This window comes from Caretta caretta, chromosome 1 (assembly GCF_965140235.1).
Source record: "Caretta caretta isolate rCarCar2 chromosome 1, rCarCar1.hap1, whole genome shotgun sequence".
In the NCBI taxonomy this organism is placed as follows: Eukaryota; Metazoa; Chordata; order Testudines; family Cheloniidae; genus Caretta; species Caretta caretta.
This window is the reverse complement of record NC_134206.1, coordinates 100,927,749-100,942,433: the sequence shown is the minus strand read 5'-3', so window position 1 is coordinate 100,942,433 and position 14,685 is coordinate 100,927,749. Positions and strand designations below refer to the sequence as shown.

The 14,685-nt window shown below is 46.6% G+C and overlaps 2 protein-coding genes across 2 annotated transcripts in view; both read right to left on the bottom strand.

The window, feature by feature from the left end:
• PCCA (propionyl-CoA carboxylase subunit alpha) overlaps positions 1-4,563 on the bottom strand; it is a 435,625-nt gene extending 431,062 nt beyond the window's left edge. The window contains exon 1 of the mRNA XM_048854281.2: positions 4,441-4,563. The gene's annotated coding sequence lies outside the window, so the exon portion shown is untranslated. The remainder of the gene's footprint in view (positions 1-4,440) is intronic.
• Positions 4,564-8,415: 3,852 nt separating this feature from the next.
• On the bottom strand, positions 8,416-13,045 carry ZIC2 (Zic family zinc finger 2). The gene is made up of 3 exons (XM_048854257.2): positions 11,832-13,045; positions 10,006-10,169; positions 8,416-9,730 (listed from the first exon to the last, which is right to left on the bottom strand). Exons 1-3 carry the CDS (start codon positions 12,829-12,831, stop codon positions 9,446-9,448), a joined length of 1,449 nt encoding a protein of 482 aa, XP_048710214.1. The 5' UTR covers positions 12,832-13,045; the 3' UTR covers positions 8,416-9,445.
• Positions 13,046-14,685: the final 1,640 nt, after the last annotated feature.

Below are 14,685 nucleotides of genomic sequence, written 5' to 3'. Positions count from 1 at the left end.
TCTAAGGGAGAAAAACAAGTCACCTGTACACTCATCTAATTAGTCACTTTGCTCATCTTTACAATACTAAAAATTGAGTGAGCAGCTTAATTCAGGTTTCAGAGTAGCAGCCCTGTTAGTCTGTATCCGCAAAAAGAAAAGGAGGACTTGTGGCACCTTAGAGACTAACCAATTTATTTGAGCATAAGCTTTTCGATGAAGTGAGCTGTAGCTCACGAAAGCTTATGCTCAAATAAATTTGTTAGTCTCCAAGGTGCCACAAGTCCTCCTTTTCTTTTTGCAGCTTAATTCAGTGTCTTTACGATTGTGCTGGTAATATATTTATATACAAAAGCATTGAATTATTAACCAATTATATATACTTTATGCGTTAAATTTTAACCAGATGTTACCCTGCAATCACAAGAGATGATTCGTTTTCTCGAAAAGTGATCCGTGTGTCCTGGTGAATAATTTAGGGAAGCTGGAGTTGTTCCAGTTAAACAAGGTCATAAACCTTTCCAGCCTTTCACCTGCAGAAACACCGCACTGCGATTATTAGCTTTAATTCAATTACTCAAAGTTCCAGTAAGTTTTTGATCAGTTTCCCAAAGTTTTTGATCTGTTTTCCAGGGAATCGTCTTTTTTGGACGTATGGGCAATAAAGATTAGCTACTAAGTGAAAGAGCTGTCCTATTCCCTGGTATTGAAATTTCATTCTTTGACTGTGTGTGTAAAGAGATGAATGAAGAACGCATGGATGAATGGAGAAAAGACGAGCCTAAATCCATCTCAGGGCAAAAGGCAGGAGGAAAGAGGAGCTAGAATCAAGTTTGTATTGAAGAGAGAAAAAGAAGTTTAGCAGTTTCCATGAAGGCGTTTTGAGAGGTGGGGAGTAAATTGCCTTAAAAGCAGACAGCTAAAATCCATCCCCATCTATACCTAAAGTAGATGTTAAATATGGAGGAAGATTGCTAAGCGTAGGAGCAGCTAAGCTGCAAGGCGGTTTTTAAATCACCACCATATTGAAGGCTTTGAAGTGGTTTAGAAGTAGGGCCGGCAATTGGAACTTGTCACCTTCATTAGCAAACAAACAAGAGACAACAACTCTGAAATAATAGGCAGTTGTGAAATCTCCTCTGTACAGGGCCCGATTCTGTGAGGCCTTTCAGTGGACCAGGCCCTGAGCAGCTATCCAAATCCAGAGTCCCGTTTGCAAACCATTCAGCAGAATACTAAGATTATTCTGCTAAGTATGTCTGATTTGGGCTTGTATTGAAGTTAAATAACCAGGGAAAGTGTGCTAGGGGGAGACTAGGGTTACAGCATTTCCCCCTCACATTTCCACATATAATTAAAAACATACCCGCAATACAAAACAAAGGGATCCATTTCTCTTTCAGCATTTCGCTTGAAATCAGTTGTGTTGGCTCTGCTGTAATAATGTTTTATTTCAGAGGCCTATTCAGCTCCATGGTTAATTTTTTTTGGGGGGTGGGCGGTGGGGGGAAGAGGACAGGGAAAGAAATGATGCATTTGTTTTTCTTGTAAGCCCATGTTTAGTTTTAATTTTCCTGTATTTTAAAATAAACACATTGGCTGAAGCATGTTTGATCTTCGCAAGAAGGAAGTCTACATTGTAAAGGAATGTGCAGAGGTTTGGTATGAAAATGGGGTTGTGACTCACAGCTGCAGGCAGGAAAAAAATGCACTGTGGTGTCAGCCAGAGGTGTTCAGTCTAATAATTCAGGCTGTAAACTGTATCCCCTAAAATTACTTACATAATAAATCACTCCCGGGATTTAAAAAAAAAATACCCTGAAAAGTGTAAGGGAGAGAAAAAAATCTTTCGAGGAGTTCCTTGCTTGTAAATGATTTGTAACCATGTGACCTATCAGTTTAACTTTTTCAAAAATGTCAGCAAAGGTAATTGTTTTAGTACAGCTGATTGTGCCCCTTGTACACAGCTCGTCTGGATCTGTTAACAGCCGTATGAAGCGGATGTGTTACTATCGGTATTGCACACACAGCTTCACCTGGTTCCCAGCTAAATGAGTCAATTACATCCGATGAAGTGAGCTGTAGCTCACGAAAGCTCATGCTCAAATAAATTGGTTAGTCTCTAAGGTGCCACAAGTACTCCAATTTCATAAGACAAAACCATTCGGATACTAGTTTGCAGATAAAGTGATTTTTAACAAGTAAATTCGTAAGAAAGGTATTGCTGGCAACATTTCTGAACTCCCTTCCGTGTGTTGCCATATCCATTTTACACACACAGAACAGGTAAAACGAGAGAGGAAAGTTAATTTAAAAGGAGCGCTTCTCCGGGATAATTGTAATATTTATGCGCTAATTGACTAGTATAGGGATGACTAGCCTCATAACATTTCAGGAACTAGGATGTCTCTAACCAGAAATCACTCGCCTATTTATACTAATAAAGAAGAACAAGTTCACTGCGTAATGACAGAAGGAAATATATTGAATAAATAACCGGAAGGTCGAAATATGGGTCCTGGTCGAAATAGTGCATTTTATAAGAACGTTTCTGCATTTCAAGTTTTAATGAATTCAGTAATATCTCTCCCTGTGAACTGTGATATGGAAATGAGTGCAGGCAATGGCGTCTCTGGGATTATACATTCGCTGTTCGGGAAAGTAAATTGCTGCGAAGATTTGCAACAAGAGAGAGAGATACAGGGAAAAAGGAAAACCAGCGAAGATTTGCTTCACGGAGGTCTGCAATAAATGTTTACCGTGGGGAAAAAAAAAAGAAGTCAACACCAATTAAAATCTGGAACCAACATTCATTAGTATTCATGACATAGGATCTGGCTTTTATGTTTATCTTTCTCCGTGGATCAATATCCTAGCAGCATGTGCCAGGAATGAGCAGAAATCTGGTCACTGCATGCAGCTGACCTTTCACTCTCTCCCTACAGGTCAGATCATCTTCATCAAAACAGGTCAGATCATCTTCATAACTAGCATCACCTAATGCAGCAATAGCCAGCGCTCTCATTAAAACAGTTATTTAATCTACAACCTGCGACTAGGACTAGAAAGCGAGGAAGGGCTGTTTACACACACTGCGGAATTGTTACTTTAAAAGTTGGAATGGACACTGCTCTTTTCTCCGCCACAAGCAACTGGCTTAAATCAAGATCCAAACAAAACAAAACAAAACAATCGCTCTTCTGCCAGACCTCCACTAACATCCAAAGATAACTCCGCAGAGACTCTCACAGAAATGGTTATTCACCAGCCCAGTTCTGATGAAGTTGCTATGTTGAAGTGGGTCCCTTGTGTGTGAACTATACCGTCCATATCTGTATCTGGTAATTGTAACTGGTGCAAGGAGGAGCCCTCACAGTAACCACCCACATTATATTCCTGACCAGAGCAACAAGCTTTTCCTCACGGTCCAGAACCTAGCATCTTCGCTGGCTGCCCGATATCAGTACCCCAATAATCAAAGGGAGAGGCGGGGAGCTAGACAGTAGCGATCAAACTGCTGCATCTTGGAAACCGCTGGAAAGAGATTTGGGCAGAAAATATTGACCGTTGCAATCTGACCCTCCAGGTGTATTTTCCATGTTTCACACAGAACCTGTGTTCCCCACATATTTGTCATCTCTAGAAAATGGTCTCTAAATATAAAACTACAAATTGCTCCTAGCCTCAGCCTACACATAAGCCCATGAAAACGCGATCGTTAACAGGTATACCATATTTTAAAGAGGTGACATTTGCATCAAAACTCAACCCTCTGTCTGTGTGGATCGTGGCAAAAAAGGTGAAGTGTCTTGTTAATTAAGAAATTGTTTTCCCATATAGGAAGCAACAGATGGCTCCCACACCTGGGGTTACACCAAGAATGAGGAGGGTTGTTCTAAAAATGGTAAACTAACAACTTCTTGCAGCTAGGAAATGTATAGCACGGCCATAAACATTCCCACCGAGGGCGTCATTAAAAAGCTATTTGAAACATGTTAAAATGTGAGGGGATGGTAGGTATTTGGAATAACCTGTTATTGTTTACTGCCCGGTGCAACTCCCTGGTAGGAAGTTAGATCGCCGGAGCGTTTTGTGTTATGCTTCCTCTCCTTAGGACAACAGTATAGCAGCAATTACTTTGAAGTATGATTAAATAAAGACATGAAACCCCTGGCACTAAACACGGACATTTTGTGCAGTGAAATCTTTCAGCGTGTTCGGGGGCGGGCTTCAGAATGAAGGAAGTAAAAACCCACCGAACTTGAGTTAAATTGCGCTTTCGGAGCGAGGGAGTCCTGGTGCTCTAGAGTGGGTTTTAATCGTTGCCAGTTACGTTTGCACTACAATACCGGGGTCTCGGCGTGTAAAATGAGAAGCCCTCCAGTTCATGTGTTTCGGGGGGCCGGAGGGGGGGAAGCCAGCCCCAAAACCCCAAAAGTTGTAGATGAAAAATATACGTACCTCGCTGTACCAATTAGCATGTCCACTGTGCACATGCAGTTGGGTAGCAGTTTTGTGTCGCTTGCTGTCTTCATATTTGGTAGAAAAAAGAGTGTGTGAGTTTCTGAAAACAAAGGAGAAACTTAAAAGGCTGCTATAGGCTTAGTGGAGTCTAGACAGAATGAAACTGAACAATCTTGGAGACTCTCCATATGAATCCTCTGCGGGGCTGATCCCAGGCAAGCTGACCTTTAGCTTGTATTTTATGTTGTATTTTTATTTTGCTGGGCAGAAGGGAGCCTGTTCTGGGTATTAAATCATAAAATGACTCACACCGTATTAAATATATAACTTTAATGCTAGCCTCCCTGGCACATGGAGTTTTTTCCCCTAGGGAAGCTTAAATAGTTTAAAAATGTTTGATTTGTTACAGTCGTGTCAAATAAAGGTACAGGTAAAGATAGGATATTTTAGCAAATTAGGCGATACAATCTATATTGCGTATAGGCAGGGAGAAATCAGGAGAAACCATCTAAACTCTTTTATAAATTAAATCTGAGTTTGCATCTTTGGGAACAAAGTTTTAGGAAACCAGCTAAAAGTAAAATCGTTAAATGTACTCCACAGGGCATATGAAGAAAGGGTCAAAATCCAAAATTAGGAGAAGTGATAAAAAGAACAGTACTGCCTGATATTGATTTTCAGTGTAATCTACAGATGTCTCATTGCAAAAGAAGCTGCAATTTTGCAGTAAATACATGTAATCTGTGCATCCTTTTCGATATATTGTGCTTTTCAAAGTGAATGCTGCCGTTTTAGCTGTGAAATCCTGCCCCCCTTTTGTTATTTCACTGGCACTAGGTGTGTGCGAGACAGAGAGGCCACTGAGGCTCTTCTGGTCTTCTGCAGACCTCAGTGCTGTCCTGGCCTTCAGTTTGTCCGCTGGGGAACAGAGCTCTCTCTCTCCAAGTCCTTGGTGTGCGGGTGCGGGTGGGAGGAGGGGTGCGGATGCAGTAGGGCCTTGCCTCCGGTTTGTCCTTGGTTTCCCTTTCTGAGTGTGCCAAAGTGCAGCGAGCAAGACACTCCAGGTTTGGAAACACCAGGCTCAACCTGAGAGACAAAGGGAAAAGTGAGAGAAGGGGGGAGGGAAGAAAGGTGGGAGAGAGGAGACGGACGAAGAGAAAGAGCTGCCGCGATAGAGACGGAGGTCTTGCTCGCAGAGCTGCATCTGCCCAGCCCAGACGGCTGTGTACTGCCCATTGCTTCCCGTCCCCGGAGAACCCTTCAGCCCCACGGATGCATGCGTGTGTGTTTGTGCTGTCGAGCCGTGTGTGGCTGTATACAAAGTCCGCTGGGAGCCCTGCTAGGCTGGCAATCGCCATAGGAATCACTGGGCTCAGAGAGGAAAGACGGTTTAAATGTATTATGAACTATTACTAACAACAGAGGCGGTGTGGCCCTGCCTGGGGCCTGGGAAAGCCGGGCAGCCTGGAGCGGGGAGGCGATTGCTTTACTTCAGGCAGCGGGCGAGCCAAGTCAAATTCAAGTTCAAGTTCATGGCCAGTCTGGCGAGGGGGGGGGAAGCCGTTCTCATGATCACGGTTGTTGCCCTCCCTTCCCCAGGGCCCATCGTGAAAAGGCCGCTTTGTTAGCCAGGCGGCGGGGACTTGTTTCACTTTTCTGTATCTGCTGCTGCTAAATAATGGCCGGGAGAGAGCCCAGCCCCGCTGCGGTTCTGGTGGTGATGAGGCTTTGGGGCGGTTATTGTAAAATATAGCGAGTGGGTCCTACGGCAGGGATCTCACGCCAAAACAGAGATTAGGCTCCAAGGAATGAAAACACAAGTCCAGCTGGGGGGCGGGGGCGGCGGAGGCTCCGGTTCCAGGGCCGGGGAAGGGAAACCACAGTCGACAGCAAGCGATGTACAAACTTCTCCCGACGCTCGGGCGGACGGGAGCGGAGCGGAGCGGAGCGGAGCGCGGAGCGGCCATCGGTAGCTCCTGCGCTCTCTGGCCAGCCACGGAGCGGGGAACCGGCGGGCGAGCCAGCCAGAGCCCCGAGGCCGCTCCCTTCAGCCGGGCTGGGCTAACACAGGCCGGCCACTTCGGCTAACTCCGAGGCGCCTGAGGATGCCTCTTCCTCCACAGGCTCGCTTTCCCTCCCGCCGGGGCCGGGGACCTGCCTCCTGTGCACTGGAGACAACCAAGCTAAACCACAGCCGGGCGATTGCTCTTAAAGGGGAATGCGTCTCCGGAGCTGGGCGTTAATTCCTGGGGTCCCCCGCGCTAACTTTAACCCCCTCGGAAACAGGGTAGGAATAGGGTCTCGATGGGGAGGATGGTTACCAAAAATAACCCGAATTTCAACTACACTTCGAACACATTTTGCTCTGAAACAAGCCCTATTTTATGAGGTTACATTTTTCAACAGGAAAGGAACTTTACTCAAGCTGCCTTTTCCAGTGGTCTCTCCAAGGGATCGGCGGCGTATGCCAAAGGCTTTAATAATTTTGCGTAATATTATTACAGAACATAAATTAGATTTTAATAGCTGTTTGATTACTTCAGGGTCTTACATTATGCAACATGAATGAACGCCAGACTCCAAGCCGCAGAAGAGCTCAGCATAGAAAGGGCAGTCTCTGAATCGTACCAAAACTTTGCTCTTGGAGCAGCATTTGGGGGGAGATTGTCCCGAGTTCTTCCCTTTCTCCCCACCCCCCATGTGATTTAGTCTTCTGCTGCTGAGCATGTATGGTTCATTCCCAGCCGTGTGTCAGTCCCATTCAAAAAGAGAACAGGATCCCACAAACACAGAGCTCCCCAGCCATCGTGGGACACTTCTATTGTCATTTAAACTCGGAGAACAAAACAATAACTGGAAGAAAAGAAAGCTGATGTGGTTGGCTGCGTTTGAGAGGCAAACCTATCTGTACATGTTTTTGCTGAAAACAGTGTAGCCACAATCGGGCGCTAAGAGTCCTATTCCAAGGAGTTGGCTCTTCGATCTGCCTGTTTTCAATATTTTAGGTGGCTAGAAATCGGTTTGGCAAAGTCCAAGCTTTCCAAGATTCCCAAGCCGTGCCACACATGCCTTGGGTGTCTAGATTATTTCGGTATTCCTAGAAAGCCGCTTCCTGCCTATTAAAGGGGAAAATCCCCTATTTTATCTGATGTCTAATTCATTAAGAAAGCCCAGATGCTGGTCCACACCCTTTCAGCCTCTTACTAAAATCCAGCGGTAAGCAAGAGTTAAGTAAGATCAAGATTTATTCTTTTTCCTTGCAAACCCCACTACTAATATTTGTAGATTTGTTTGTGTTGATTACTCATTTAATACATTTTAAGTAAAGTCAGTATATGGGCTTTTAAAACTTTATTTAAAAATGTTCTTTAAGAGAAAATGAAGCTACCTTATGCTGTCTCTTTCACTTCTTCAGTGGTGTATATAAGCTGTAAAAAATATTTTAAGGATTTAAAGAATAAACGTAAATTTCAAATGTCATGACCAAAGGAACAACTTTAGATCTATGTTTGGGAATGTCTAATCCACCAGCATTCCAGTATGCGCTATTTTTGGTACCTTCTACAAAAACAAATAATGTAGAACATAAATATAATGAGTAAAACAGATGACAAATGTGTACTTTCCTGAGGAAAGCTGGAGGTATCTTATATTCAATGTAAACATATACCCAAGGGTATATATTGTAGAATACTTGAAAAGCTCACTCTTATTGTCACCACAGGGCTTTCCAAAATGTTATTGTTTTACTGGCACATAATGTGGGGGTTTGTTTGTTTTTAAAGGGATCTTTTGGGGGATAATTAACGCTATCATAACTGAAGAAATTTTATGATTTCAAAAAATTTACCCTAAGGTGATTTTGCTAGTTTTTAAAAACTGTTTTGCATATTCTAGCCACATTGATTTTCATTCTTTAGGTGCAACCTACACAGTTAAAGAAAGCCTTTGGACGTAAAAAGAACCAGTACATGCAGTTTCAACACATTTTATTATATTTCTGTATGCATTACTCTCAAAACATATCACAAGAAATGATGAAACCACTTAAACCTTCAAATAAAAAATCTGAAACAGTTTATGCTCACAATTGTACATATTTATAGTTAAGAAACATTCTTTATAAATACTGTTTCCTCTGTAGCAAGTTAATACCATAATTTAATTACAAATGGATAAATATGGTAACAGGTATTTACAGAAGGAAGGGTGTTATTAGGGAAAAGCTAACAGCACGACGTTTATTTTTCCTCACAATCTTCCAAACAGGAACTAACAAATTGAACTTGCAAAAGCACTAAAACATCACATGTAAACCCAGCTAACAGAAAAATACATTCACAAGCGTTGTTGTTGGTGTGTGTGTGTGTGTGTGTGTGTGTGTGTGTGTGTGTAACAGAATGGAGACTTTGGCACAGTTTTCCCCCCAGTCTATAGTTGAATTAAGTTTACAATCAAATTGCCTCTTTAAAAAGAACACAATATCCATTATCACAATTACAAAAGAAACCATTTTCTTCCACGTTACTTTTTTTTTAAATGGATGAACTAAAAAGAGAAAAGAAACGAAAAAAGTCCATCACTTTTTGGGGGTGGGGATGGGAGAGAATCAATCCGTAGTTTACAAATGGGACGAACTTCTATACACCAAGAATCGAATAAAACTTCGTTTACCACCTTGAAGGAGGAAGGAGGAGTCCTCTATAGACACAGCTGGTCGGGCTGGACGGTGCTGGGGCAGAGGGAAGGGGCGGGGGCGAGGGAACGGGACGGGACGGACAAGAAGAGTTTAGCTGTGGCGGATTTTTTTTTGTTTTGGAGGCTCTGGCGGGGATTTGCTCTCCTGGGCTCTAGAGCCGTTTGAGTTGTTAATCCTTTCGCTGGCTAAGAATTAAACCCAAACCAAACAGGATCCAGCACCTTCCCGGTGTGTGTCTGCTTCTCCCTCCTCCGCGGCGGGGAGGGCAGGCGCGGGGGCCTCGCTCAGCAGTCCGGCAGGGCCCTACACGTACCATTCGTTGAAGTTGGAGGAGAGGCCGCTGTGGCTCCCGCTGGCTCCTCCACCCCCGCCGGCTCCACTGCCGCTGCCTCCCCCACCGCCGCTGCCTCTGTGCACCGCAGACACCGCGGCCGCCGCCGCCGCCGCTGCAGCCGCCGCCGCCGGGGACAGGTTGGTGGTGCTCTGAGTCTCGGCGCTGGGGGACACCAGGCCCGGGGGGGTGGAGGACTCATAGCCCGAGCTGGCAGCCGGGGACGATTCGGAGCCTTGAGGGGAAGATTCATGGACCTGGAAAGCAAATGCAACAAGACAGGGTGGAGTAAGTGTCCCTGTGCGCAAGGCACTCCCAGCCAGAGCTCACACCTCCCTCGCAGGGCCAGCGCACTCCCAGGCACCCAGATCCGGCCTCCTGTGCCAAGCAAAGGCTCCCGGGCTTTACAACCTGGTGGTGAGGAGGCTCCTGTTTTTATTTCCCTTCCCAATAAAGAAAACGCGAGCTAAACCCTTCTCCCAGACCGACCCCCTCAGAGGATGTCAGCTGGCAACACGGCAATGTGTTATACCTTCATGTGCTTCCGCAGAGAGCTGGGGTGGGTGTAGGATTTGTCGCACATTTTGCACAGATAGGGCTTATCTGAAGTGTGGACATGCATGTGCTTCTTCCTATCGCTGCTGTTGGCAAAACGTCTGTCACAGCCTTCAAATTCACACTGGAAAGGCTTTTCTCCTGGAAGATAAACAATGAGGAATTGGTTATAGTAAACAATCAACTTGGACTTCTCCCCTGCTTATTGCACAATAACCCACAAATGCCTGCCTTAAAATAGGGGTACATAGGAAGATTTTTTCCCCCTCTTTAAAATTTCTAATGCTTTGTACCAATGTCAAATTCACTAAAATGGTTAACAAATGATTGATGTCACTGTGTGGATTGTTTTCTGATGACGCCTTGATGTGCAGCTATGAACTAACCACTTCGTTACTAACAAGATATTTTATCATAAAATACAAAAATATTGGAGCCATATCTCGCCATGGCTTTTTAAGCAGGACACCCCAGTGAAACCAGAAGGGAGTTCTCCGTCAGAACTGGTGAAACGATATGGCTCCAGTGAATTTACGGATTTGGTTTGGTTTCAACTGGTGCTATCCCACAATCGGCTCGAAAGCATATTTTAAAAAATCTAGACGTTTGCACCTTCATATAAAATCCAATATCCTGCTAAACTATAAACCATTAACAAAAGAGTTAAGGCTTGACACATTTTATTTCATGTATGGATCTTAGAAGTAAACACATATCCGCTGGGGGAAACTAAATGTCTGTAAAATACTCCAGTTAAGTTTCATACAATTTCTTCACCCTGTTGCCAGAATTCCAAATGCTCAGAGTAATTTGGAGGTGAGAACTCAAACATCCACCCATTTGGAGGGGGAACCATTTAATATTAAATGCCATTAGCACCTAAATTGTTTCTTAAAGACATCCGCTCAGACACAATGACTTAAGTGCGGGCATTTCATGCAAATACATTTCTCAAATTTTAAACCTTGTTAAAGCTCGTCTCGCACCTAGCTTCATTCTTAACACTTAAGAAAACAATTGGCCTATAGATCTTACCCGTACTCAAGTAAATATTTATAGTCTTAGATGCTAAAATATTTGGCTGTCTTTTCTGAAATACTCTGGCACAATTCGAAACCTGGAGTAATAGTAAATGAATAATCTATGAAGCAGGATGATGCGTTTGTTTTGTGACTGTTCAACTCACGCAGTTTACAACCAGGAAGTGTTGTGTCCTTCTCTCATATCTGACCTGATTTTTGTGTAAGTTTCTGAACCTCAAATCCTCTGCTACCTATTACATAATTTAATAAACTGTTGCAACACCAGCTTAAACAACCTCACGTGAGACTTTAAAAACACTTTCAAAATTAGAAAATTTTATTGCCCTCACTCACACCATTTAAATGTAATGAAAAGCATTCCCAGAAAGGGACATTTCGCCACTTACTACGAGATTTTTTATGTTTTAAATACCTATGCACGCACATACACCGAAGTCATATATAAATATGTACATTACTTACATATAGATAATTATGTCAATCCATATTTTAATAGTATTAATGAATATATCTCGCCTGTATTTTACTTTGAAAGGGAAAGAGTGCAGTCAAGTCTTGACATGTTTCCACATTAATAAATGACCACAGAAATAAAGCAATTAGTTAAAAAAAATCCTTTCAAACTGAAAGAGCCGGAGAAAACACCCCGTGAAACGCTGCAGCACGCTGAAAATGGAAGTCTTTACACACGGGAGCATCTTTAAGTGCATTTTTTAAACAAATAAGCCATTTTTAAATCTTCGAAACCAAACATAATTACCTGTGTGTGTCCTTTTGTGGATTTTTAGGTTTTCTGATCTGGCGAAAACTTTCCCACAGCCAGGAAAAGGACAGGGGAACGGCTTCTCTCCCGTGTGCACTCGGATATGATTGACCAGTTTGTATTTGGCTTTGAAAGGTTTGCCTTCCCGGGGACACTCCTCCCAATAACAGATATGGTTGCTCTGCTCGGGTCCCCCAACGTGCTCCACCGAGACGTGGGTGACCAGCTCGTGCATGGTGCTAAAAGTTTTATTGCAGCTCTTTTTGGGGTTGCTCAGCTGCTCGGGGTCGATCCACTTGCAGATCAGCTCTTGCTTGATGCACTGTTGTCTCATGTATCGAAAAAAGGCACCTGGGTGGTGATGGTGGTGGGCTGCCATGTTCATGCCCATATTCATATTCATGGGGCCATACTGGTTGTGCAGCTGAGCCGCCGAATAGGGATCAGTCCTGGGGCTAGAGACCTGGCGGTATTGATCCGATCGGGCGAAGACCTCCCCGGGCAAACCGAGGCGCATCTGCCCATTCAGGACATTTTGGGAGGCGTGGGGGCCGTGCTGGTCGTGAATGGCGGGGAAGAGGATGTGGCTCTGAGCGTCCGTGTGCGGGTGATGGAGGGTCCCGGCCGCAGGGCCAAAGATCCCGTGCTGGCCGCCGGCCGGAGACGAGTCCCCAAAGCCCCGGCTGCGAAACAAGAAGTCCCGGGTGGAGTTGAAAGGCGCCCCGGAATAGGAGCTGACGTGGGCGGCATGGGGACCCAACGCTGCCGCCGGGTAGCCGGGAGCCTGCGAGGTGAAAGCCGAGCTCTGGCCGGGGGACAGATCGTGGGCCCCGGGGTTGAGTTTAAAAGCCCCCATGTGGGCTGCCGAGTCCACAAAGGTGTTCTGCGCCGCCAGGCTCAGCTCCCGGTCCTGCATCTCGGCGGCGGCCGAGTGATGGTGCCGAGCGAAAGTGCCCACTCCAATGGCAGGGAACTGGGGTCCGGCGTCCAGCAGCATGGTCCTGCCGCTCCGCTCCGCTTCCTCCCCCGCGGCTGCGCCTCTTCCTTCCCGGGCACCACCCGGCAGCAGCAGGAGGATCCAGGCACCAGGCTTCCCCCCGGCTGCACCGAGCCGCAGCAGCAGCAGCCGCCGAGCGAGCGAGCCACAGAGAGAAGTGTCCACAGCCAGGCGGAGAACCAAAGTGTATTAAAGGAGCTGAGGCGGGGGCGGGCGGGCAGGGCAGAGGAGGGGGAGCGGGGGGGGGGGAGGGAAGGAAGGAGGGGGGGCAATCGCGTTGCCTTTCCCTGCAACACACACACACACACACACACACACACACACCCTGCCAAGGAAATGTCACTGCCGCCAACCTCCGCCCTGAGCCCCGCACCCCCAGAAGAGCTGGCCCCTTTTATGCCTCCCTGCTCCCCCACACCTCGCTGGCTTCCCCCCGCTCCTCCTGTGGCTGGGGTGTCCCCTCCCCCCCCCTTTTTTTTTTATTCCTCTTCTTCTCGGCTTGGCATGAGATGTGGCTCACGTAGTAAACTCGCAGGAACGAATTCCCACAGATGAAGGAATCGGACGCGTCTCTGTCCTCGCTCTGTAGCCTCCTCTCTTTCTTTAAGTTGGGTCTGAGCTGGGGGGAGGGAGGGAGGAGGAGGAAGGCGGGGGGAGATGCGGATTAAAAACAATAACAACAATAAAAAAAAAAGTGATCTCCCTCTCCGGGTCTCCGAGCCGAGCGGGGGTGGGGGGCTCGGCAGCAGGACACGCAGCCCCTGCAGATGCTCAAGCCTCTCTGGAGCTGGCTGGGGGCAGTGACCCCTTCGCCTCCTGCGCCTGGCTGCTCCCTCAGTGCGGGGTTTTATTTTCCTCTCGTGTCTCTCCGCCTCTGTTTATTTCGCTGGGCGCTGCGGCTGCCGCCGCCGCCGCCGCTGCTGCTGCTGCTGCTGCTGCTTTTATTCCCCCCTCCCCCTTCTCCCAGTCTCTCTCTCTCTCACTCTCTGACTGGACTGGCAGCTCCTCTTCAAACGCCCCCTTTAACAGCAGCCCGGTCATTCGCCAGGCGCCCGCTCATTGGTCAAACGGGCCTCATCCATCCTGGCGTCCCCCTAAGAGCGGCTAATAGCGGCTCGCGCTTCCCCGGGCCCTTCCCGCCTCCCCCTCCAGCACTGAGGCTGGGCGGCGGCAGCAGCAGCGAGCAGCAGCAGCAGCAGCGCCGGGCTCTATCCCTCCCCACCCCCAGCACAACCCCACCCCGGAGCTCGGCCACAGGGAGAGGCAGAGCGGGGCTGCCGCAGCTCCAGCCACCAAGTGCAAGCGAGGCTGGAAACGGGGGTTGTACTGAAACCCTTTTTTCGCTGTTTCTTTTTGCTGGGGGGATCGGGGGAAGAGGCAGGGGAGCCGCCGGAGCCAGCCTGCCGCTGCCCGTTCCGGTCTTCCTTCTTGGGGGAAACAAACGAGCAAAACAAGGCGCTTAAAACATGAACACGAGGGACCGACCTGCCAATACTGCCGCCCCCCTCCCCCGTTTCTCTCCTCTGCTCCAAAAGCAAATCCTCCAAATCATCGAAAGGGACACAGAAAAGTCAAACACACTTTTGATATCGGTGCAATTTCGTCGGCGGGGCTGGGGGAGGGGAGAGAAAAAAGCTCTTTGGTGTTTTAAACCACTTGTCTAGAGCAGAGGGATCAGACTGCCTATGCATGTGCATTGAAGAGCAGGGGCGATAGGGTTTGATGGTTCCTTTCTAATTTCTAACAATAACCGGAACAACAAAACTTGCTGCTGTGGTTTGAAAACCCTATGATTAGAGGGCAGGAATAATAATTAATTAATAATAATAAAAATTACTAGACACAACAAACAAG